Source organism: Cyrtonyx montezumae, unplaced genomic scaffold, assembly GCF_038088225.1.
Source record: "Cyrtonyx montezumae isolate F1298 unplaced genomic scaffold, pur_monq_1.0 scaffold_10, whole genome shotgun sequence".
NCBI lineage: Eukaryota > Metazoa > Chordata > Aves > Galliformes > Odontophoridae > Cyrtonyx > Cyrtonyx montezumae.
The window spans coordinates 35,727,132-35,754,074 of record NW_027071826.1 but is presented as its reverse complement, the minus strand read 5'-3'; the positions used below and the strand labels follow the sequence as shown (position 1 = coordinate 35,754,074).

Sequence of the window (26,943 nt, the reverse complement as noted above, 5' to 3'; positions counted from 1 at the left end):
AACTCAAAATGGAATTCAGAAACAAATTCAAATGCATCTGCATTTTTACAATGCGTGTTTCAACAGAGGAATTAATATTGGAAAACATCAAGAATTAATAATGTCATTTTAGAAATAATGAGTATTGAGGTGACCCAGCACTACTTAGACTTACAAGTACTTAAAAGAAATAGCCAATATCTATTATTGTTAAGGATGAGATCTGTGTTAGATAGGAATTTCCCATGTTTAATTACTATCAGCCTCTCAGTTCTTGCTTTGAAGTACCTCTTACTGGACACTCACAGATACAGCCCTAGAGAATATGATAAATACTATACGCCTGCATTTAAAAGGTTCTCTATAGAAGTATACATTTCCTTTAAATCCATTCTAATGGATTTATTTCTATTTACAACATTTTAATTCATGTTAATAAAGGCCTACAGTGCTCATTGAAAAAAATATTGATGACTTGAACCATCTCTTTAATCCAGATTGAAGAAAAAAACTTCAGCATAGTATGTATTTTATCAACACTACTACTTCACTACATAACATGCAGATTTTCAATTAAATAATTATTTGCTAACATGTGATTGAGAAAGGATGAAATAGCAACTAACTTATTGAGTCAAAGTGATTCCTGAGAAAGTTACAGCATACCCTGAAGGCAATTACAAGAGGTTCATGTTTAAAATTTTGCAGAAGTGACAGCTAATTTCCCTTGTAAACATTATCTCAAGGACATAGTAGAGAGGCAAATTAGTTGAAAAAAATGTGGTTCTGATCACAGTCATCTCTAGATAATCTTCATAGCTTTTTTTCCTTTCTCCTTCTGTCATTTTGTGTTAGTTCTGCCTCCCACAGCCTCCAGTGTCTGACAAACCTCTTTCCAGAAGGGATGTTGATGTTATTCCAATAGCATGCTGGGAATCAGCTCTGGTGAGAAGAAAGGTTCAACGTACTTTAATAGGGAGAAATATTAAAGGAAAGATTAATTATCTTTACCAGTTGAGTGACATTTTTCATACTGTGGGACTCAAGTCCATTGAAAGACTTCAAACCAAAGCTGATAGCCTAGATCTGACTCCCAGTGAGGTCCAGGTATGTCAAAATGTATCATGAAAATTTCTGCAATGGAAAATGTACATAGGTCACATCTTGCTCATCTTCTGTACTTATATAAAAAAAATTCCCTGGGGAAGGGGATGAATTATTTGGGCCAAAATCAAGAGAGGGGTAGCAACAGCTACTCCTCTTCTGCTGCAGTTTCTTCTTGTTTGTCCTATCAGCCTACCCAGAGAGCCAGATGTGAAGAACAAATACAAAAAACAGTGAAAGATGTGCTATATGTACACTTGTCTATCCTGAGCTTCCTGCCAGAACATGAGAAAATTCAGGCAGAGATTTTTACAGGTTAGCACAAATGTAAAAACTGGAGACTTCGTTGTTTTTTATTTGAATCTTTTTTTTTTTTTTCAGTACTAGTGGCAGCTAAAACTTGCTAAATACTTGGCCTACAGAGTTTCTATGTCAAATTAAAAATGAGACAGACAAAAGAGACAGAGAATGCACACGCCGGCAAGGTAGTATATGGATGATTGTCTATGGCTGCTGTTTTGCTAGATAAATGAATAAATAAGAGAAATGAACCGAAGCATGAGATGGCAATGTGAGAACAACATCCTGGTGAAATGTCCTCATTCAATGCTTTTTTGTTTTGTTTTGAGCAGAATTAAAACTTCTAGAAGTATGTAATAGAACCCTGGAGCCACTGTCAAAATAGTGCTTTTAAAAAAGAAAAAAAGCTGAATTTTCAAGTAACACATACTGCAGATCAAGTAGGTGGATGGGGAGAGAGGACTGAAACTATTTAAGTAGCGTCACACTTTCAAGTTGTGAGGTACAAATGTCTGAAAAAGTTCTATCAAGGAAGTTTGCATTTAGTTGAACAGACTTCAATAGAGGAGAACAGATAAAGAAAAAAGCTGTGTGAAAGGCTGTTTGGTTCTGACTTAACTATAACAATAGCAAAGTAGCAAGAATGCAAGTAGCTACACACTTGCAATAAGTAATTACTAGATCTTGTGCTACGAACATGGCAGTGTAAGAATTCTTAATGTGGTATATATGGGAAGTATGTGCAACATCAGACCATGCTCGGTTTGCACTAACATATCAGTGGTAGCCAGCCTTAGGTGGTTTGAGCTCTCTGTCTCCTGGAACTTGGCTATATTTATCCTGGCTGATGTAGCCTGTCAAGTGTGCCCTGCTATTGATAAAAGGCTGTAGTTGACAACAGTGGAGATTGGAGGGGGAGGAGCAGGATGGGGGTTCCATTGTGTGTTTCTTTTGGGGGTCTCAAAAACCCTGCAGTCCTGTTTCTGTTTAGCTCAGACTCTGCTTTCTAGAGTTTAGATTCAGCTGGGATCTTCATCAGAAAGTGAAGATGCCGGAGCCTGCAAAGAAAACAGGTAAGGATCACGACTGACAAAAAAAAGCTGAGGAAAGTTTGAAGGAGAAAATTCTGAGTAGCTTTTGTATTCCAGAAAACAAAGAGATAGCTTAGGGAAAAAAAGAAAGAGAGAGGAACAAGAGATCATACTTTATAAAGTTATAAACATAAGACATTTTCTTGTAAAGAAATGAGTAAAGAGTTTGGCAACTCTCAGTCACAGAACTATCTCCAAAGACTTTGGACAAGGAGAGAATAGAGGTTTTATACTCAGTTTCCTTTCATTTCTCTTTTCTTCTCCCAGTAAGCCTTAGGCTGTGAAAAAAGCTAATTATCTCTCTCTTGAGTGACTGGGAAGTATAAAAGTCTCCAGGTTTTCTTTTTTTCTTTTTTTATCCTGATACTTTCCAGGAAGTGTAGTTGGCAAATGTTGATGTTATTTGTAGTTAAATCTTCGTGAAAATGAAAGCAAATGACACCTGGCTCAGAGCTTATTCTTTCTAGTTCTTCCAGCCAGTGACAGCAGAGCTCTAGGAAAAAAGGAGATGCTGTGCTTTAAAGAATATGTGCATATTTTCTTTCATTCACCCTCCTTCCTCATATTCTATTGAGACAGAAGATAAATAGCCATTTTCAGAAAGCCAAGGTCAGAATAGAGTCCACTGTAAATCCTAAACCACTAGCAAAACATCAGGAAAAAAATCAGATTTAGGAAATTTCTAATATGGGAATCATACAGAAGCTGCCTATGTAGGTAGGAAGGAAAGGAATGTATAGGGTAAGATACATTAATCTGTCTATGAAGGAGGAAGCAGAGGTAGGGACAGTTCAGCTCATGTGTGAGTAGAGAGAGATCTCAGGAGTGTTTTGTTTTCACAATGAAGTCTGGGAAAAAAGACATCAAAAGTTGTATGATCACTTGATAAGAATGCATATATCCAATAGTGAGGCTGGAAAAACAGGAGCTAAATCTAGAACTCCTCTCTTTTAGAGCAAGGTACTAATTTCATCAATACCATTATACACATCACCACTATGACTTGAATGTTGAAGATGCATGCTTTTTTAATAACACACAGCTTTCAGAATTAGCCAATAATAACTGTTAATATGTATTAATGTAGGCTTTTGTACTTTGCAAATGATTGAACAAGCATCAGCCTCATCTTAGACTGGTCAGTGGGAAAATCTGTTGTGCTCACCACAACAAAAGAGCTCACAGATGTTAAGGACTTTCATTTTGTCCAGAATATATGGAATTGGTCACTGACAGAGAGACAGCTCTCAAACCTAATCTGTATTTCTCATTAAGAAATGCTGAACTCTAAAGCATGACTAATTTCAAGAAAACTCTTTCTGTTCTCTCAGGACAACTCTAAAGTGGCAGCGGTGTCACCAATACCTCAAGTTTATTTCTATAATTCATTCGATGAACTTCAAGATGCAATTTTTGAAATCAGATGGAAGTAGAAGCTTATACAAAAATAAGTATATAGAGAAAACTATAAACTTAGAAAATATATGCTTGTGAAGGTTCAGCAATTGGAAAACAAACAAACAAACAAATAAATAAAGATACTTATAATCATATTCTTCATATGATTATGAATATGAATATTTATATGATTATGAATATATGAATATAATATATTCATATTCTTGTCACCTGATTTTTGAGATTCAATAAAACATCCAGTGTTTGTGACTGGCAATGCTTGCAAAAATAAATACGGCAGTCTAGGTAAAGTTTGACAGTGTGATTTTCAAGGCATTTTGTCTATAAATTATTATTTTCAGTCTCTGAGGATGAGAAGCAATTTCTCTGACTGTGAAGATGCCCACCTTTGCTAGCTAACAGTGAAGATAAACTCTGTTCCAGTTTACTTTTCCAGAAAGAAATCTAACAGGTGTCTAACATCACCACTCCTCCACAGTTCTTGTGAACAAAGCAGCCCAAAGGCTGTGATTATCACAGCAGAGGAGGAAAAGATCTTATTACCCACTCTGACTGAGACAGAAACAGTCACATGCCTCATAACTTCTTGGGAGGATTTTCTCTTTCTCCCAAGAGACATTAATCCCTTTGGTTTTCTATTTCATGTTGTTTATACAGTTCAAGACAGGATAATATCAAGCATAATCTCAAGAGGTCTGGATAAGCACCTAACAGTTCATACTTGGGACAAGTCACGATTTCTATCTTTCATTTATCATTAAGTTAGACTACTGAAGAAAACTTAGAGATCTTCAGCCTTTATTACTGAAATTAGGACATCTCACACACAGGTAAGGGAGAACACTTCATTCCAGAGAATAGTCAAGGATATTCTGGCTATATTTGCTGTTCTAATAAGCCTTTCAGCATACATAAAACAAACAACAACAGAAAAACAACCTGGACTTCCCAAGTAATGGTCTTTTATTTTAAATTGTCTAGCTGAAACACTTCAGGATGAGGCTCAGTCCCACTTCTTTATGCAACACCAGAAGAACTGGTGGCACTTCATAGCAAGCTGACATATCCTTCTCGAGCAACAGCATTCAGATCTGTCAGAGCAAACTATCAAATGCTGAAAAACATTACTTTTTGCAGAGTTCCACTGAAGAAACATTATGTTCCTTTCTCTATGTCTTTCATAGTTGATCTCTGTTCAAATGCTGGCTTTTTGGAAAGTTTAGGTCTTCTTCATTGTTGTGAAAAAGGTTAAAAAAAAATCCCTAACATTATGTTGTGAAAAAAAATGAAACAGCTGAACTTTTCACACCAAATGTAGCAGATGATTTGAAGTTAATAGGAAACGTATGCATTACTAAATCAGGAAGAAGAGAATTCTGGCATTTCTCACCTTCTCCGAAAACAAATCAAGTTTTATTCATGCATTTAATAGGTTGAGGAATCCAGATTTTGAAGCATAGACTAGGAAATTTTATCAAAGGTCTAAAATAACTTTGCCTATAAATAAGGATGGGCTTTTATCATTCTAAAATAATATACAATATTGCACGATGAAGAGCTGCCTGTAGAATTTTAGTTGTAATGTAGCTCCTCCTTCTACATTTTTAGGAACCTAGTATGGCAAAATATTGGTGCGTAGTAATGAGCTCCTGAGTGCTACAGGAATTCAAAAATCAGTAACAATTTACATAGATATATATATATATAAATATTTAATTCAAGGTTCAAAGCAAGCTAATTATTATTATTCCCATTTTACAGCAAGTGTGATGAGTGCATAGAGAGAGAGGTGACTGGTTAGTGAAACTATTCCTTGCCTGTTGCTCATATTACAGGAATTTACAGCCTCAGCTGCTGAAGTAGGCAAGGAACGATAAGACTGAGCAGCTCAATAGCTTTTGGATCAAGGAATGATTAAGCCTGTAATTGCAAGAAGCCACTTAGGTCCTGGCTGTGGAATGCACAGCATCTTTATATAGTTCCTCAGCAAGGAATTTACAAGCTCTGTTACTGAAGTCTGCTTATCCAAAGTTTGGCTTTTATCTCAATGAAAGAACAAATAGTATAAAAGGAAAACTTGATGCCAAGTGTAGGCACTAAAACAAAGATACATTTCCAACACAACGCCTTTGGGAACTCCAAAAACTACTACTACCTTTTAATATTTGAACAATATATTGCTCATATAAAAATCTGAATGTCAAATAAACAGAATGTAAACTAAATGAATTTATCAGCTTTGTGGAAAAAAACTGACAATTTTTTCTAGTTCTACTCATAGATTTCTGCTGGAGCTTGTATCCTGTGCATTCAACCATATCCATTAGACTCTCCTAAAACATTTATATCTTCAGCAGATTTTGTTTCAGAATGGCATAAGTATTATTTTGAAGGCTTATTCTATCACACACTCTCCTTGAGTGCTTAACTCTCTCTCTTCTGTTATGAGTGATGAAACGCTGAAGTTAGAACTACTGGTCTGAAGAACAAGATGAAAATTAAAACAAAAACCACAACAGGATGGCACTCCTCTGTCATTCTATCTAGATAAAACCACTCTTGTGGAATCCACACTTCTTTTAGTTCAAATACTTCACACATACTTGGAATTCAGAAATTATAAGGGAACTTTACCACTGTACATGGCACTGGTGAGGCCACGTCTTGAGTACTGTGTTCAGTTTTAAGCCCCTTGTTACATGAAGGACATTGAGGCCCTGAAGGATGTCGAGAAGTGCAACAAAGCTGGAAAAGGGTCAGGAGCACAAGTCTTATGAGGAGTGGCTGAGGGAACTGGGTCTGTTTAATTTGGAGAAAGATCAGGGAGACTTTATTGATCTCTACAACTCCCTGAAAGGAGGCTGTGGTGAGGGAGGACAGTGAATCTATTTTCCCAGGTAACTAGCAATATGATGAAAAGTAACTGCTTCAAGCCATAGGAAGTTCAGCCTGGATATTAGGAACGATTTATTTTCCAGAAGAGCAGTCAAGTATTGAAACAGGCTATTCAGAGATGTGGTGAAGTCACAGTCCCTGGAATTATTTGAGAAATGTGTAGATGTGGCACTTCAGGACACCATTTAGTGGGTACAGTGTGGATGAACTAGTTGGACTAGATGATTTTAGAAGTCTTTTCCAACCTTAATGATTCTATGACCTAATGCTTTATAGAACATAGGTAGGAAGTGAAATTATTTCAATTACATATGATTTTAATATATGTCTTAACTGCATTTTTTTCTGATAATCGTCAAATAAAAAATTCTCCTCTAGCTTTTAACACTAGGTTCTATTCTCATTCAGGATAGAACAGTACACAGTAGCTACTTATTCAACATCTGATGTTGTACGGAGACAACAGAAACACAGTTCCTGCCTCCAAGCACAAAGCAGAAGCCCAGTAAATGCATAGGCAAGTCAACAAGAGAGCAAATAAGTAATGACTAGTTCAACAGGTAGTGTGACCTGTTTAGTAGCTGAGACATTTTGTAGGTTTTTGCATAGGAAACTAAGAAAAAGTTTTGCAGAAGGATAGCAAACTAAGTTAGTGGCAGATGTTAGAAGCTTACTTCAAAATAGATCAGAAAGTAAAGGAGAAAGCATGAAGGTGCTAGGATGAAGATTTAACAAATGACAGCTGTAGACAGGCAGAACACTAATATCATTATTTTACTCTAGGAGAAAAGTAAAAGATAGATGTTTGGGAACTGAAATGTTTTCATTATAGCTTGATTTGGCCAAAAGCATATGTAGTTTGTATTTCTTCAACCTGCTAATTGAAAAACTTATATTATCATCAAAATGTAATTTTGTCATGGAACTCCAAATAGAGAAAGCTTTTTATTTCTAATTAATTAAGTTGCAATTCCTATAACATGATAATTGTACGATGGATGTGCCCAGAGCTCTCTTCAGTTGTCACAAAACTCCTATAGGACTGCTGCCGTAAGCAAGTTGTAGTCGGAGCACCACAAGGCACAAAAAGATTTCTGCAAGACCACTTTTGAACACATAGAACCTACTTCCTACTCTGTTATGGGTAGAAAATTGTTTTAATTTTTTAAATTAAAATTTTTAATTAAAGAAAATGTTTTAAATTACTCAGAAGTTACATAGAGTTCTTTGCATTATGAGGATAAAAGAAATTAAGAGAAAGGTTAATTTCCTGAATCAATTCCAGCTCCATCTTCTCCCCTCGCCCCTCATCACAAAACCAAGAAATAAACAAACCCCGCAAAAACACACACAGCACTTATAATTCACATCCCCTCCAATAATCCCTGGGAAAACCAACAGTGGTAACCCATATGCATCTCTTTGCCTTTTCCAGAATTGCTATATTGTTAGCATCAATGTCTGCTTTCTCCCCATTTATTTTGGGTCGGTTAGAATCTAATGGAAATAGGGAAGTGAAAAAACAGGAGGCAGAAGAGTTGGCTAATAAGTCATCATGTGCTCCGACCCAATGGCTCCTCAGCACATGCTTGACTGGAATCTGAGTAAACATGTGATAGTGCCTGAGATCTGTCAGGGCCTGACAGGCACAAGAGGTGTAGACATTCCACAACATCACATGAGAGGTGTCACAGCCACTGGATTTTCCACAGCCTTAATGGTGGTGGTAGTATTCAGGAGCTTTTTCAATAGCAAATGGATTCATGAAACTTAGAGTGACATGGCTGGGTGGACTCCAGATGTTGAAGTGATAGAGATTTCCAAAGGAGGAATGTATTTTAGTCAAAAGCAGGAAAAAGCAAGGCTCTCATGATGGACAAGAAGTTTTGCATTGTGACATTTTGAGCCATTCCTGATGGGGAAATAGTGAGATCAGACTGCTATGATTGCATAGGGGGAAAAATACCTGGTGAAGTCAGATACATTTGTTACCTACAGTAGCAGATACCACGAAGCAGGAGTCCCTACTTTTCCTTTGCATACGAGTAAGAACAGTGGAAGATGAAAGGGAATATGGATGGATATACAGAGAGACACCACTTTGGTCATTGTCACTCACTGACTCTGAAAATCTGGAGCCAGAAATAGGCTCTTAGAATGTTTTTTATCTGTGAAAATGTGGGTTCTCAGGAATGGTTCTTCCTTTATTTTCATTGAAGTTCTTGGTACTTTCCAATTGTATGCTTTAATGGAAATATTCACAATCATTTTAAGCAGGAATCCAAATATGTTAGTCTTTTGTCAGGGAAATTGAAAAGAAAAAACAGACGGGAATTACTTGTAAACATCTACCTAAGGATTTAGATTTTCCATAAGTCAGTGATATGCTGTGGTTGTGGAGATTTCTCACTGTGACTATAGTTCTGTCCAGCAACCTTTTTCTGTTGAGTCATCTAAGTGTGCATGTCTTGAAACACTGCCATTTGGAGAGCAGAACATTTGCAGGACATCTTGCTGTTAAGTAATTAATATATTTATAGATTCTTCTGTGCTTAAATAGAAAAGTGATAGTGATAGCAGGTGGAAAAAAGAAACAAAAAAGGCCAATTTGCCACTAGAGTCATAAGGGTGAGGAGACAGCTAGTGTAAGTCAATAAAAAGATGATGTAATGATACATAAAACATTGATTGCATGAATCAGAATGTTTACTACAGGTATTTTTATACATTAATACTGTGCAAAATACCAGTATTTACACAGTATAAAATAACATTTTTATACTGGCATTTTTATCCATAGCTAGGGGAAATGAGCAAAAGACAACAGAATTAATTCAGATGAAAACATGAAAATGAAAACTAATTGTCATAGAGTACTACATAGGCAAGCACTTGAACTTCTAATACTGTGCTTGGTATGTTCTATATAGTGAGTATGAATGCAAACAACACTTCAAACTATTAAGCTGGGATAAAATTACAAAGGCCATCATTGGAAAATGAATGTTTCTCCACTATAGGAGAGTTGATAAACCATAACAGAAGGACTGAAGAGGAAGCATTAATTCATTGTGGTGTACTGAGACACAGGTTACTACTATGCTAACTGCAGGAGGAAAGGATCCTGATCCTTTTCAACAACAGTTTTAAACAAGTATTAGGTCACAATTAAAAAGTATATTTCTATTTTTAAGCAAGACTACACAGTGAATTAACATAGAGAGCTTTGTAAGTAAAAATACACATCATAGCATCTTGTCATAGATTGAACAGTCATGGAAAAATCAGAACTCAATACAGGAGAAAGTAAGAGGGACAGCAAGGTGAGTTTGCTATTCCTTACATTTTATTTCATGACAATATAGAGAAATCTCAGTCAGAAACAGAACTTAGTAAATGCAGAGACAGTTCCACAACTTCTCCGAGGGAAGTGTTATAAATTATATCTTGCATGGGCAGATGGGAGAGAAAGGAGACAGCTGTTGCAGCCACAACAGCTGACTACACCAGATATGCCACAATTTCAAAACAGATTTTAGTGAGCCCTCTCTTGTTTTTTAGTTTCTGCATTTACCAAGAAGCCGAAGACATCAGAGGTGACAGCTGGAAGCACAGCTGTGTTTGAAGCAGAGACAGAAAAAACTGGCATCAAGGTGAAATGGCAGCGAGCTGGCACAGAGATTACTGAAAGTGAGAAATACTCTATCAAGGCAGAAGGAAACAAGCATTCACTGACAATCAAGAACGTAGGAAAAGATGACGACGTGACATATGCTGTAATAGCTGGAACTTCCAAGGTCAAATTTGAACTGAAGGTCAAAGAACCAGGTACAGTGTTTCCTAAACAACTCTATTTCACCAGTATAACCATTCTCACATTCAAAATTCATAAATGAGACTCATAAACATTAACTTCAAAATATAAAATTTCTCTACCAGCAATAAATCTGTTTTACCATATGATATGAACCTGCAGAAAGGTTTCTAAAATATATTCATTAATGTTAAGCTAAGGAACACATTTCCTGTGGCTAAGACACCCATTTTTGATGACAGAAGTCCACAGTGGAGATCACAGAGTAAATCTCCATGCATTTCTTTAGAATTCACCTTCATAAGCAAAGCAAGTCTAACCTAATGAAAACTAAGATGGATGCATTTTAGGCCTGAACTTTTCTTTTCTTTTTAAGGTTTTATTTAAATACAAAATTGTAGTCAGTAACCAAAATTTTCAAGATATGCTGTTGTTTGAAGGTGCTCATACATTCCTACAAAGCGTCTCAAAATCACTTGCTAATAAAAGCTCTTATTTTCTGAGGGACTTGAGCACAAGTAATGTTTGTACAAGGGTTGCTTTGAAAGTGATGCCTCCTGTGTTACGACTTCAGCCCACGACGTCAGAAGCAGATCTTGGTGGTACAGCAATAGGGATTGAACATTCCCACCAGTATTTCATTTTGTTGCCATGTCAGACAGCAGCAGAGGGGAAGTTTGAGAAAATGGCATTTGACATGGAAGCATGTATGAAGCAGAAGTGTGCCACTGAATTCCTCCATGCAGAAAAAAAATGGCACTCAATGGCATTTATCAACACTTGCTGGACATTTATGGAGATCTAACATTTATGAACATCAAGCAAAGTTATTGTGTTCTTTGCAACTGTTGTAGTTTTCATTGAAATAAATAGGAGGCATTACTTCTGGAGCAATATATGTAGTATTTATAACCTATCATTTATATATTCATCTACATATTATCATTTATATAATGTACACATTTTTCTGTGTGCATTAAACCAACAGCTAGATGGGAAATGGAAAAGATTCCCCAGGATTTCCTGGGTAGATGAAAGCAGCTAAACTTTGAAATATTTCTAATCCCTTTCTTTTGCTCCAAAATTTTAGTCTCCATTCATCAGTTCTAGTATTTTCCTTTTTAATGTTTTCCTTTTAATTATTCTAAGAAAAAAAGAAAATTGACAACTCTATCATGATGTTAGTGAGTTCTACTGGTCAGCTGAAAAGATAGCCACGAATATTTAGCAGAAGACATCCTGTTCCAGATGAAACAACTGTGCATGACAGATTGTGAGAAAAGGGCAATCCTAATATGGATTAGGACAATTTGACAGTTGTCAGAGCATATGACAGCATGCTCTTGCTGGCTTTCTCACTGACAAAATAAAAAGATACACCTTATACTAGTTGTACTGTCCTCACCATCTTTTAGGTTAGTTCCAGACAGAACCTGCTACACGCAGACAGCCTCAAATAGCAGTGTTACTGAATTTGGAGTTAGAACTGTGGTCTGAAAGAACTATGTCTTTTTCAAGCATACACTGGTAATAGGGATATTGGGATGCCAAAGTGAGACAACTTTCCTGTATTTGTGATATACTGTACTATACTCAAAATAAACCTTTTCTAAATAGCTACACATCTAAGATACAAGAGCATCTCCACAGTTAGGGTAACTTCATTCATTCTAGTAAAAATTGAGGTAAAATTATTTTGGACTGGAAATCAAAGTTAAAATCACACCTCTCCTTAAGGCACAGATACATTCCAGGGTAAAAGGCATAAATTTTCCGAGAGTGGGGTTGATACATCACAGTATGTTCTCAGGTACTGTCTTGTTTTTCAGACCCTAGTAAGATTAAATTGTAAAGAATAACTGGATGAGGCACTGTTATTCTCACAAACAATAATGATTGCAGCTTTTCATTATCAAAACCATAGAAACTGTCTCCTCACCCGTGAAGACACAGCCACTTCCCTTTGTCAAGATGAACAACTCAAATTATTCTCTGGCACAACATGGCTTGGGTGGAAAAGACACTGCAAAGAAGCTGCACGTGGGACTTAACTGAGGAGTAAGCAAGGCCCTTTGCAAGTTTCTCTGCTACCCAGGGGGAAAAATTATTTCAGCAACTGAATCAGTTCAAGAAATTCTACCTCCCTTCCTCTGTCATAGTTTCTCATTCTCCAGATATTTCTATGTTCAAACATGTATCCATTCTCTACAGCACCAAATGAACTTGCCTGAATTTGTCTGTAAGATTGTACTTTTAACCAAGAGGGCATACATTTCAATGAACCAGAGGAGAAAATGGTAGAGAGAATTTTAAAATACTTTCTCCATATTGATTGCAAATAGCATCTAGATCTTCTCCCAAACTACTCAGAGGTGCAGTGTTTAGAGCATTACATTACAAACACAGAATGAAATAAAATCTCATGAAAAAGCAGTTGATAGAAATCATAACTGCATCATTTTTCACTAGTTTTTCTGTTTTTTCTATAACTGATGCTAACAATAGCATTAATCATCAACTGACAAGTTTCTGCATATCAAGAATGTAGAATTAAAAAATTCAGATATCAGTTCTTTTCCACTTCATGAAAGAGCCTTAGCATCCAGCTGCCAGTAGGCACCTTCTCCTAACAGCAAATCTTCAAAGTTTTCTAGAATGTTTATATTTATTCAGAAAGAAAGTATTCTCTAATTCAGGTTTGCATTCATTTCCAGAAAAGAGTGAGCCAGTTGCTCCTCCTGAAGCTTCTCCTGCTCCAGTTGCCTCAGAGTTGCCTGCTCCACCAGTAGAAAGCAACCAAAACCCAGAAGGTAATGAAGAACTACTGCTGTTACTAAGTCTGGTACGCTAACAGAGGGGAAGAACTAGAACAGGAAATCCTTGCAGTAAGCAAGGTAGACACCAGGAGAGTGCTTGTATTAGATGACAGAGTATAAAGAAGAAGGAATGTGAGAGATAGAAGAAACACTGAGACATTTTGAAATGACTTAACAAACTTATTGTATAGATCATAACAGAAATTGATACGGGAAGTCCTAACTAGTAATTCTTGTGTTTGATGCAGTTCCACCTATGGAGACTCAACCAGAAGAGCCTGTAGACCCTATTGGGCTCTTCATCACACGACCTCAGGATGGAGAAGTTACTGTTGGTGAGTACAAAATCTAAGTCAAGCGGTTGCAAACTGCACCTGCTGCCTGATTGTTTACCTTTCCACTAAGGGATGACTGCTGTGACCTAAAAGTTATACTAAATAACGTTGCTCAATCTTATTTTATTCTACTTGCCTTACAAGGTGGAAACATCACTTTCACAGCTAAAGTTGCAGGTGAGAGCTTGCTGAAGAAACCATTGGTGAAATGGTTCAAGGGAAAGTGGATGGACCTGGCAAGCAAAGTGGGGAAACATCTCCAGCTGCATGACAACTATGATAGAAACAACAAGGTACAAACAACAGCATAAGATTCTTAGCCTTCTATATATTAATTTTTAATGTGGGGAAAATATAAAATTATCAAGAAATGTTTTTATACTGAGGTACCCAAAGCTTCACACAATGTTGTATTTATGCTTGCACATCCATGTTTTGATAATGTAGACAAGAGACAAGCACTATACACAGACTCCTTTGTTTATCTATGATAAAACGAAAAAATAAGTAGAGGGCTAGAGAAGTAGTTTTGCACTACCTTGTGCAAAATGTACTACCTTCCTCTCAAGTAAGAAATACTGATTATATTTAAAAGAAAACAATAAATCAGACATTTACATACGATCTGCCATATTTCTACACAGATTCAGCATCCAGCTATTTGTGTTAAAATTTACTGTTCTCTAGACTAATTTAATAGCTCAGCAAGATCTATTTCTACTGCAAAAATGTCCAAGGATACACAAGAGGAATACAAGAGTCCAAACCATGGCTTCTCATCCCATGTGCTATATGAAGCACTACCACCCTCTTCTGGATGGAACAGAACAGACTTGTTCACAAATAAATGAGCCACTAACTTTGCTGATTTTTTAAATATGTCGTATACATTTTGGATAGAAGTTATATTTGTTTAATGAAAGCTCTACTGCTGTTTCTAATGGACAAACATTTACTCTATGTAACAGCTGTACACACCAGTACACCAGTATAGTTTGCTAAAATAACATTACATTCTCTTACAGACCTGTACCAACCACACTCTCCAGTTGTTCTCACAGAATTGGGAATATGTAATTTTTATCACAGGAATGTGTTACACATTCAGGAAATACTTAATTCTAAAATGAAATTAAAATATTTAATCACTTGTCAGTTTGTTTTTATGCCTTAAAATACTGCATTCTCTCTCTCCTTCAGCATTTCATTTTCTAACTTGCAAAATGTACCACTGGTCTCTGTTCTAGGTGTACACCTTTGAAATGGAAATCATAGAAGCAAATATGACTTTTGCAGGAGGGTACAGATGTGAGGTGTCTACCAAGGACAAGTTTGATAGTTCTAATTTCAACCTGATAGTCAATGGTAAGATGAGCTCCTGCCACTGTTTCTCACTTCTACTTCTTCCTGTATGCTCATCAGCAATTCCTTCTGGCACACAGCAGCTGAAGTACAGATCTGAAAAGCATACACTTACAAAGGCTTGTAGATAAGAATTAGGATGGATTGGCAGAGATACAGAGCATTGCTCGGCTGTGCCTCAAGTCAAACTCAAATGCTCGAAGAAAATACTCAGCAAGGTACAAAACAGCCCAGCTGCTCTATGTCTTTTTGCTGATTTCAAGAGATTAGAACAGACTAATCAGGTTAATTCTATGCAACAGCCTAGGCGGAGTTTCCATACATCGATGCCTATTCCCAGGAATTCACCTTTGCTTTCAGAGAATTATTAATAATAGACAATTGTTTTCCAATAGTTTTTTTGCACATTTGAGTTCCAAAATATTCTGTGAAGGTAGCATTGAAACTAAAATTAACCAGCAGAGGAATTAACAAACAAGAGGGAAGACAATTTGCCATGTTGTAGACTATTATGGAGCATGAGACAAAATTAAGCTACACTGCATTTTGAAAGCAAACTGGTGACAATTACATGCTTAAAGTTACAGCATCAATCCTCCAGTACGTGACCAATCACAACTTACAGTGTAAGAACTTCAGAATAAAACGACTGTAACTGAAAAGCTTTATAAATAGCACTGTATTTCTGCATTATTTTGACTTGTCATCCCATTCTCATTTGTCACTCTTTGTTATACCAGATGCACCAATAAGTGGAGAAGTGGATATTCGTGCTGCCTTCCGACGCACGTATGTATAGTAGAAACTTACATAGATGGGATTATATTTCCATGCAGAATTTATTACTTTCCTTGACAAATATTAATTAAAAATAAAGCTGTTGTACCAACAAGCACAAAGGTGGGGATGTGTCTTAAAATATTTCTACTTTTAAAATACTAAATAACATCTAGGAATCATCTAAGAGAATTTAGACTTTCTACAAACATAACCATCATGCTTGTCTTAATTATGCAATTGATAGTGTCTAACATTTTATGAATTTTAGCATTAACATGGTTTTTTTTTTCATTTTTAAATATTTCTTCTTTTGTGTAACTTAGTTTCCATTTTAGTTTTTTTATGCATTTTAGCTAAGTTATTGGACCATGGATAACTTAGCAAACATCAAGCTCTCTAACATAGGCGAAACTTTAACCATTGCAACTGCTTGAATTTTTACAGAAAAGTATTATTTTTACATGAAATTTTCTATTCTATCACAAAGAACTAAAAATGGCTTGCTGAATTCATCTGCAGTCAAAGGCAGCTATAAGTAGCTGACCAGCCTTGCTGTGATGCCGCAGCGAACATTCAGTACACAGCTGCATTGTGTTAATTTCTCTGCAGCAGAATTAGGCTTTCAAGAGTTTCTTTTCTTGCTAGCAGAATTAAAAGAATTATTTCAGAATCATTTGAGAGTGAGTTCATGAGCAGCTTCAGGCTGCACATATGTTTAGCTTCTTCTTTAAGAAGGAAGCCAAATATAAAACAGAATGATTTAAATCTGAAGCTCTGTGTTTGATACCCTCACTCAGGAGCCTGGCAGGAGGGGGCAGACGGATGACTTCAGCCTTTCTCAGGTAGTCTCTGACTGTGTCAGCAGACAAATTAAAGCCTATCAATGAACTGTCTCTCTCTGATCAGGAAAGACAAAGGATAAAATGAAAACAAACAAAAAAAAAAAACAACACAGAACTGGATGCTCTTTTGATTATAAACAATTAATTTCCCAGCAAATAATGGTTTATAGTATTTAGTGCTCTATGAGACTAGAACATATAACAGTAAGTGGTAGTATAAGTGTAAGATATTGAAAACTGTAGTTTGATAGTTCAGTGAGAGGCAGATTCATCACAAAAAATGGCATGTGCCCGGCAAGTGGTATCTTCACACAAGCTTCGAATGATCTGCACGTCTGCCTTTCTGTTCTGCGTATTTCCCTCCAGACTGATCATATTCTAACTAAAATTTTCTCAAATTTATCAACTTATATTTGTATTAAAAAAACATTGTTTCCTGCCACGCTCTCCATCCTAATAATCTTAAAATTTTCCATCCTAACTCTCTTGGTCTCACTGTCACCTACAGTAATTTAAAAAGTTTGAGGTGAGATTTAACTCTATGCATGCTAAAGCAATTATTAAAGTTGTACTTCTCAGAAAAGCTGAATATTGATTGCTGGGCTTTCCTGAAAAATCTGATTGTAATTACCACCTTAGTAGTAATAACATGACTAATTCTCCTCCCAACAGTACATTCTGATTTCCTGAATATTTGATCACAAGAAGCCCTTTCAAATTTGATGCTATAACAGTAATTTCTGTATATATTTTATGCCTGCAATCATTGCAAATCTGCTTAAAGCAGGGAACAAAGTGGCCAGAAATATGCTTTCTTTTGATTGTTATACCAAGAAAATTATCCTTTCTACTTCTGTACTATCTTGAAGGTAATCACAGAAGTAAAAAATTGTACTTTCTTAACAGAAAGTTCTCACAATTTATTTAGAACAGCAATGATTCGAAATAAAAATGTTTTTGAATTGGTATTTTTTCCTCACTAACCTTGTATTGTCAAGTAGCAAAAAAAAACCCCAAAAAAACCAAAACTGGCACTCATTTCCCTTCTATCTTTATCTCCATTAAAATGCCCACCTTTTACTTGCTTAGGACATTTTCTTATGTATTTATATATTTGTTCATGACATATCAAGTTTCCCTTGCATTCTGTTTAAAACAGATTGTTTTTTTCTGATGTAACTAGCACTGTGTGTTTTAGTGTTACAAACCATTTCCATTTCCTTCTAAAACTAATTAAATTTTTCTGTTATCGCAGTACTGAGGGACTTGAAGAATCTGGAGAGTTGAATTTTAGTGCCCTACTCAAAAAGAGGTGAGTAAAGACTCAATAATCTTAGAGACGTGAAACTATCAGCTTCTGTGGAATAACTCTGAAAATGCTAGAACAAGAGTAAGCAAAAGATTCCTAAGTTTAGAATCATTTTAGCTTTTCTAAAACAGCCCTGGCTGGGAAAAAAAAAAAAAAAGATGACAGGTAATTATGGGAAATTCCCCAAATACTGAGGATTTGCTAAATTCCTGCAATAGAGGAAAAAAAATATTTAAAGATTTTCACCCCCCCATAAGAAAAGATTGGAACTAGGGCAATTATCTGTTTCCACCAGCATTTTCACCTCAAAAATTCGAATTACAATACATATTTATAAGGCTGTCTTTCTAAGAACTTACTGTCCTATGTCCTTATGGTGCATGGCAGGAAAGAGACAGGAAGTGAAGAATTATTTTTAGATATCTAAATGTTACTATTATTATTACGCCGTACAGCTATATATTAGATACATTATATGCATTTACTATTTAGAGAAATTCCATATTGTATAAATAAAATAGTAAAATACGTTGTATATTAAGTCTAATTTCTTGTTTTTGCTTCCACTTTCTTTTGTGAACTTTTTTCTCCCCATGGTCCCCCTTCTTTGACACAACTATTTTCACAACCTCTCTACTTGGCTTCCTTTTACCACCACTGTAATCTGGATGTTTTGGATTCTGCTGTTGGCAACAGAGAGTAAGATTCTACTACTTTTGATTATAAATGCATGGCTCACACAGAATATAGGAAACATTTGGTTTGAAATGATGCGTGCATCTTACATGTAGAACACGATGAAAATTAGATAGCATGAAAGAAAATTATCAGCTGCCAATTTTTGAGACAGAAATGCCTTTAAACAGTCAGTAGAAATTAAGGGTAGACCATTAAATTCAAATCAGTGTATTTTCCTGTATGTCCTTTGTTTTACACCACCATTTTGTTTTATAAGCAAATTTAAATAGTACTTCAGTTTATAAATTTTCTTAATAATCTGTTGCTTTACATTCCTATTATTACAGAAATTAGAAATGGGAAGCTCCTTGTTGATACAGCATCACCTGCCCAATCTACAAAAATCCTCTCATGTTTTATTACATTTACCAGTTAAACATATACAGTGAACACACTACTAAAGTCACTTATTCCATAAATGTACAGACTTCTCCAGTACAAAATATTTCTTTTCTATTTCAGGTAAAGTTTCTATTGCTCATTATCATCCATTACCTACGGGCACACTTCTTTGTGATTATTGCCCGTGGTCGCTCTGTCTTTCTGCCTCCTGAAGTTACTATAAATATTTGTCACTAGACTCATGTTTCCAAATTTAAACATAGTATAACTTTTCACAGTCCATTACTTGGTGAATTTGTGAACCTGTGGACAGTTTCTGTTCAGGTGTTCGTATCACTACTTACAGAATCAAGCCATGCAGACATCTGAAGTAAGGTGGCTCTGAAGCCCAAAGCAAGCCCCACCTTGTGTATGACCTCTGTAACATATCCAACTAGAAGCACATTCTGGTTTTGCAGAAGCAGTATGACCAGAACCCTAAAAGGGATCACTTAGAAGAAGAAGAAAGTACAACAATCAAACTTCCCGTAGCTGATATGGATATCTAAGTTTCCTGTTTCATCACAAACCCCAGAGAAGTATGAGATACAGTAATAGGTGTTTTTGTTGTTGTTGTTTTTAAATTCTAAAGTAAGGAAAATACACTTTCTGAATAACTGCAGTAACTGAAACTGAGAGCTCAAACAGAGTAGTTGTGCACAAATTCTAATTTTTATATGCAAAAAAACAAACAAACAAAAAAGTATCAGTTTTGACTAAATGGAAGCCAACATTAAATACTTCAGTGTTTCTAATTTCTTTTGAGCAAATACAGAACTCTAAAAAGTAGCAGATATCACTAGTATTTCCAGAAACGTTTTAACTACTCAATATTTATTTGACTAAAAGAATTTAACTGCATTCTATCAGTGCTTTTGACCCTTTATGAGTAACAGGAAAGGTCAAAATTTACTGTTTTGGGAATTTAAGCGCACTGATAAATTCACTGTTCCCAGCTGTTCTTCGCAACTAAGTTGTTCTTCTCAGTTGCTTTAAAAGTAATTTGTGAGTCCTTCAGACAGGCTGAAGACTACTTCTATGTTAAATGAGAACTGAAGGGCATACAAACTTAACCAGGGAATTAAAGTGTTTTTCATTAGAATAAGACAAATAAAAAGGACCTCATGCTGAGGAACTTTCAAGAGCTATGTAGACTCAAACAGAAGTGAAGATTATTCTTCTACCAATTCTGCTTTGTTCCTCCTATTTTACAAGTGTCCTCAATCCAGGGGTAATGAACATTCCCTCTATAATAGGAAGAGCTTCATATAATATTATATCTCCTATCACTGTAATTTAATTAACTAGTGCTGACATACAGATGTCATGGGCCAAGGAGAGGTCATTGGGAAGAGGAAGGGGACAGCTGTCATAGAACTATTAAATGGGAAAGTGAGCAGAGACCTTGACGGAGGTGACAGCTGACATGGTCCATTCAGTTGACAGTAATGGGATAGGAAGGAACCATCTCTGGGATGTACAAAACTATTTTTAACCCTTCCACATATGTTTAAAACATATCAGCTGCATACTCCATTTACAGCAGATACTCTAAGCTGCATCTTAACGCTCCCAAGTGCACAGTTAACCTATGAGGTCATCACCCTTGATAAGGATCCCCAAAATCAAGGAGAATAACATAGTGGGAGAAACTCCAAGAGTCCAATTTCTCGATTACTTTTCATACATAGTTTAGGTCTCATTGATAGTGGAAAAGTACAGCCTGTGTCTTTATGGAATCAAAGACGATGCTTTAACAAACAAAATGAAGAAGGCATACTGGGATGGTGAAGCCATTGCCTATAGGCAGAGAATGGATTTTTATTCTTTTTGGGAACTCAATTCAAATTACACAAATGATAACATTTAACTTTTAGTACCATTTTGTTATGTACATGCAAGTTATAGGCTATATCCTGTAATTACTGTAAATAGAAAAACTTATAAGTATTTCTATTTTTTTCTTTTTTATTCCTACTTGCATGCAGCTTAGCAGTATTACCAGACCTAAAAATGGGATGACACCAAGTAATGGAAAAGTTAAAGCAAAAATTAAGGAGGCTTTTTCAACTGTGAGATATATTATGCCAGGCATATCCAACCTGGAGTTCCTGCCCACTGCTGCCAGTGGCTCTTCCTTGCAGTGGCCCCAAGGCACACACCCACTGCTCAGCAACAACCAAATCCTCAGCGCACTATTAACAGTATCGACTGAAACCAGGGAGATTGCTGTGCAGCACTGATTCGGGTGATGGCAAATAATTATATGCATTTTGATACACTGGCTCAACACAGTGCTCTGAACAGCAATAAATATCCAGCCATACTTTCTGGTTTGATAAAGAAGTTTGAGAATAGGTTTCAAGATTGTAAAAAAAAAAAAAAAAAAAAACTTGCAAAAAAAACCCTTATAAAATTTCATCAAAAAATCTCTCATGAACAACTTAAAAGCTCACTTAGACTTGTAACCACTGCCAATGAACAAAACCGATGCATTAGTTTCACAAAAACAAGGTCAAATATGCCATTAGTTTTACGGTTTTGTTCCTTTCTTTTTTTTTTTAATATATTTTACTAAATAAATAAATACATAAATAAAATTCCAGAGAGTCCAAACGTCAGATACACTATCAGTCCAGTGAGTGCTAGTGAGGGCTTAGTGCTCAGTGAGTGCTAAACCATTCCACAGATAAAAGACATTGCATTCCATACTTGTTGTGTACCCTGAGCTGAAATCCTCTTCTGTTGTCTCTCTTCTCCTGTTCAAGAACTGCAATGCTACTGGAAACGTTAAACACTGACTGCAGCACTTTAACAAACATAACGTTCTTACTACAAACAAGACCATGTTGGCCAACAACAGTAGCATTAGAAATGTTTGGTTACACCTATGGATTATACTGACTAAAGTGATACTTTTTTAAGTAGTAATATTTCTCACAGATTAAAGGGACTGTTCTTAACCTGAAAAAAAACCCCAAACATCTCCATTAGATAACACAAAGATAATCCTTCCATAATCCTCCACTTTCTCAGCATTCCCTGCTGTATAAGTGGTTTGCATGCTGAGGTTTACCACTATGACTTCACTATATGAGCTTGTTCTGCTGCACTTTAATCTGCTTAGTCCTGGTAATATCAGAAACAACAAGCACAAGAAGTTTAGGAAAAGTAAAGAAAATATTAAGAAAATGTTACTACTTCTATCCATCCTCTATTTAACAAGCAGTGGCAGACAACAGATCCAAGCAGACAGAGCAAATCAGACTTTATTCCCTGTAAGGTCATTTGCCATAATTAAGAACAAGCAGAAGGGCCTACACTTATAATTTAAAAAGCAGAGTGGAATTACGCAAAGTGAGTGAGGGAATTTCATGTCAATAGGGAACAGCACTTTTCTTAAGGCTATTTCAGAGCTTTTGCACAAGAACCTTCATCTCCCTGCTATTGAAATACAGACTTATTCTGCTAAAGATGAAGATGGCACTCATGGCTCTCTTGTATTAACACAATATGCCCTCTTTCTTGCCTATCGGGACGCTGCGTGCTTTTCCGAACTCTTCTGTTCATCGTTCCCAAGTTCAGCAGCTTCTTGCGCACAGTAAATCGGTAAGGTAGCATGGGTTACACTAATTTCTTTTTCTATTTGTGAATTGAAAAGATATATATGACAGGGAAAAAACAAAAACAAACAAAAAAAACCCACCTTTTTCCAATGCCAGAGAACCTAATTCTCACTTGGTTTTGCTAAATCTAACACTAATTTTTCTATAATCACTACTACTTTAGTTAAATCATAAAAAAAAGTGTTCCATTATAAATATTGTCTCATTTGCCAGTACTCAACATTGCCTTTGAAATAGATTGGTATTTTAAGAAACTGACTGAATTAGAAAACAGAAGAAAGCGTCCTGAGAAAATTATTTGTTTCTTGTTAACACAAACCAACTGCCCTCTTTCTAAGACATTCTCAGGATATCAGTTTGCAATGCCACTTTTTTTGTGTATGGTCATCACAGAGCAGTAAGTCCCCATGTGTTTCAACTAACTACAGTTAAGGGAAATTAAAATTTACTTGCCTTAGCTGTTAGACACTAAATCCTTCAGGACAGCGTTTGAATTTTAATCACCAGAAATACAAATATTTAAGTAAAACTAGCCTGCTATTCAGTTTCATTATTTTTTGTGATAATGCAGTAAATATGGTCTATTTATTAAGAAATGGTTTCAATCCTTTCTGCAGAGCTGACGGAAAAAGTGAATCACAATCCGATGTTGATGTCTGGGAAATCCTGAGGAAAGCTCCTCCTTCTGAATATGAGAAAATTGCTTTTCAGTATGGTATCACAGATTTGCGTGGAATGCTGAAACGCCTCAAACGCATTAAGAAGGAAGAGAAAAAAAGCACAGGTTGGCAAACTGTATTTTCTTGTTTGTAAATTCTTGTTTGTGATTTCTTCTTGTACCAACTGGACAGCAGCCAGATAGAAAAGCATGAGAAACATGAGTGTGCTACAGTTTCCTTTCCAATTATTTCATGGTCTTTATATGAAATATACTGATAAACCAAAGATCGGAGCTGTGCCTAAGGCTCTGTTCTACCTTGATCTGAAACTGGGTGTTCTGAACCTTCTCATTCTACAAGTTTCTTCTGCTCTGACCCTTATCTTGAATATAAAACAAAAACAAGACAAAAACTGGTACGTCCGACATCAGTGATACATTTAAACCATTTCCATTGGGAAGGTTTCTTAAAAACACTTGAAATGTGTTATGTCTTTTCTAGACTTATTACTTATTTTAAATCATTTGTTGTAAAAGTCTGAAGCATATAAATTTAATTGTGTTTCATTAGTACTGAGAAGATCGTTATTATCCTCCAGTGGACATGCTTAGCAGTAACTTCACTTAGAATATGTTGAAGTACATCAAAGAAACAGAATTGCAGGGGTTGGAAGGGACCTCCAGAGATCAAGTCCAACTCCTCTGCCAAAGCAGGCTCCCTTACAGGAGATTGCACAGCTAGGCATCCAGACAGGTCTTGAATATCTCCAGAAAAGGAGACACCACAACCTCACTGGGCAGCCTGTTCCAGTGCTCCACCACCCCACCATGAAGAAGATAATTACATATTTACACCTGATTTGATATATTCTACTTTGCTCGTTTTCATTAAGAAAACATGCTTTCATCCTATAGACAACACAAAAACAGACAAAAAGAAACTAAAAATGTAAACACGGATGCAGAAATTGGAGAAGGTTTAGGGTGACACTAAACAAAAGAAAAGGAAATATATGTTTATTTTTTCTGACAGAAATGCAATAATAATAGTAATATATATTAAATCATTATGCATTTTAGCATTCCTCAAGAAACTGGATCCTGCTTATCAAGTGGATAAAGGACAAAAAATTAAATTAATGGTTGAAGTTGCAAACCCAGATGCTGATGTGAAATGGCTGAAGAACGGACAGGAGATCCAAGTGAGCGGCAGGTAAACTACAAGTACAGGAAATACAGTAAGAAATGGGCTACAGCATGGACAAAGTGTGAAAGCGGGTTATACTTAGAAAGGCATGAATAAAACAGGGAGAAATAAGATAGGGAGCTGTGAAGGAATCTACACAGTACATAAACCAAGGGCCAGTTTACTGTCCTCATGTCTGTTTCTTTTCTTCCCTGTGCTCTATATATCTACACGTGGAATGGGATACTCACATCTACCTACCTAGCAAGTAAGTCCTCTGATTATGCTCTCCTGCTTATGTATCCAGTGCTCAAAATGACGTTCATATGATATGGGATATGCTTTACTGTAGCTTGTTTGTGAAACTCAATTCCGATCGTTTGGTGCTAGAGTAATGAAAATAAATTTTAATGGTAGCCATGCCTATTGTACGGCTGTATTAGAAAAGCATCCAAACTAACCAGCATACTGACAACATTCATAGCAGTTTGTGTCAGTTTAGTATAAAGAGTTCTCCATAATTCCCTGTACTCATTTGTCAAATTTGTGAAATTTCTCACGTTTCTGTCTACTGTACTGGGGCAGGAATTCAGGGAGTAAGCCTTTACAAATCTTGCCACTGATGCGAGAAAAAGCATGGAGCTTTCTTCTTTGCCTGGCAAAGGAAGACACCAATTGAGTCCAGAAGAGATGCTCTCTGGTAATTACACTTGCATTCTTTTTCCAGATATATTTTTGAGGCCATTGGAAATAAGAGAATATTGACCATAAACCACTGCTCCCTGGCTGATGATGCAGCCTATGAATGTGTGGTAGCTGAGGAGAAGAGCTTCACAGAACTATTTGTAAAAGGTGAGCAATGGCAGATAAAGGAAAGAGGTTTCCTCCCTAACATTTAACATCAAATTATTGTCAAATCCTTCTTTATTTTCAGATGTGATGATCTCAAATGAAGTTCTCAAACATATGAGTAAAATCTGAGCACCTCCAAAGCATTTTTCTTGAAGTTAAATTAAGAAAGATTTCCCCAGTAACTGCATCTGAGAAAGCACACAAAAAGAGCACAGTAACAATTATCATTAATTCTCATTTGAAAATTATCCATGTTAACCAACAATAGGGGTAGCAACTTACTTTAAAAATAAGATTCCGCTCAAGATAAAAACGTGCTTCAAGCTTCATAAGATCAAGTAGTACAGAAAAATAACATACCTAGCCTAGAATTTTGGAATACATATGAAAATTGATTAATCTCATGTTTTCATTTTGTCTCACAATCCAAGTATCAAAGATCATCTGATTACACTGCTGTTTTGCTCCAGCACAGACAGCAGCACTTTTTATTCTGCCAGGGGTTATTCTTGCAGAGTGATTGAGATTTAACTATGGTATTCAGTCTCTCAGAATACTGTTTTAATAAAGGCCTCTTCATTTTCAGAGCCCCCAATCCTGATCACTCACCCCTTGGAGGACCAAATGGTGATGGTTGGAGAGAGAGTGGAGTTTGAGTGTGAAGTGTCTGAGGAAGGAGCTACTGTCAAATGGTAAGGGAAGAGGAAAGAAAGAAAGAAAGAAACAAAAAAAAAGAAACAGAACAGTAAACAAACATTAGAAAATATTCTTCCATCACACTTGATAGGATCAGTGTTTGTGGAGAAGAGCTGTGGAATAAAAAGAATGAAAGCACCCTACATCACTGATCTCAGGGAAAAAAAAATTATCTAGGAGATAAGATAGGAGATAGGAGACTATGTCAAACACTGAGGAGGAATTGCAAGGCCAGAAGATTACAGAAAACAAATTAAGTGTAAATATTTTATAGTGTCTCTAGAATTTCTTGTTCTGTTGCTACAGGATGCTACTGACTACCAAGCTGTTCAAGTTTCTAAAGTGTCTGACAGCAATATCTAACCACTGCACAGATTGATCAGATCTGTATTGCAATGAGCTCTAACCTTCACAATTGCAATTAGACTTTTTCACACTGGTAAAAAGTTAGTGCCTGCTGAGACAGAGAGGGAAGGTCATTGACTGATTTCAACATATTCATCGCAGTTATCCTGCAAATCCAGTCATCATGCATATGCAGCAAATGGGATTAAGATGACAAACACTGTGCCCCTAGAGTCCACTTGGCTGGGCATTCCAGCTGAGGGGAAGCTGGAAAGTTCATAATGCCAGAGCAGGCACAGCAGGCAGTCCTCACATACCAGGCCTTAGACACACTGTTCTCACTTCATTTCTCTACCAGATGAAATTCTCTTGTGCTTGTTAACAACTTCAAGCACATGGTTATCAAATGTTCCCA

General features: G+C 36.2%; 1 protein-coding gene across 2 annotated transcripts in view; it reads left to right on the top strand.

Moving 5' to 3' along the window:
* The first annotated feature begins 2,291 nt into the window (after positions 1-2,291).
* Positions 2,292-26,943, top strand: part of MYBPC3 (myosin binding protein C3) — a 48,791-nt gene continuing 24,139 nt past the window's right edge. The window contains exons 1-16 of one of the 2 annotated variants that reach the window (XM_065754917.1): positions 2,292-2,456; positions 10,350-10,616; positions 13,317-13,412; positions 13,667-13,753; positions 13,898-14,046; positions 15,001-15,118; positions 15,856-15,904; positions 16,693-16,737; positions 17,993-18,049; positions 18,743-18,745; positions 22,751-22,774; positions 23,409-23,575; positions 24,530-24,662; positions 24,901-24,903; positions 25,363-25,487; positions 26,074-26,179. In XM_065754917.1, the coding sequence (XP_065610989.1) occupies positions 2,432-2,456; positions 10,350-10,616; positions 13,317-13,412; positions 13,667-13,753; positions 13,898-14,046; positions 15,001-15,118; positions 15,856-15,904; positions 16,693-16,737; positions 17,993-18,049; positions 18,743-18,745; positions 22,751-22,774; positions 23,409-23,575; positions 24,530-24,662; positions 24,901-24,903; positions 25,363-25,487; positions 26,074-26,179 (1,454 nt within the window). In that variant the 5' untranslated portion in view covers positions 2,292-2,431. The remainder of the gene's footprint in view (positions 2,457-10,349; positions 10,617-13,316; positions 13,413-13,666; positions 13,754-13,897; positions 14,047-15,000; positions 15,119-15,855; positions 15,905-16,692; positions 16,738-17,992; positions 18,050-18,742; positions 18,746-22,750; positions 22,775-23,408; positions 23,576-24,529; positions 24,663-24,900; positions 24,904-25,362; positions 25,488-26,073; positions 26,180-26,943) is intronic. The other variant, XM_065754918.1, reaches the window with a different exon arrangement.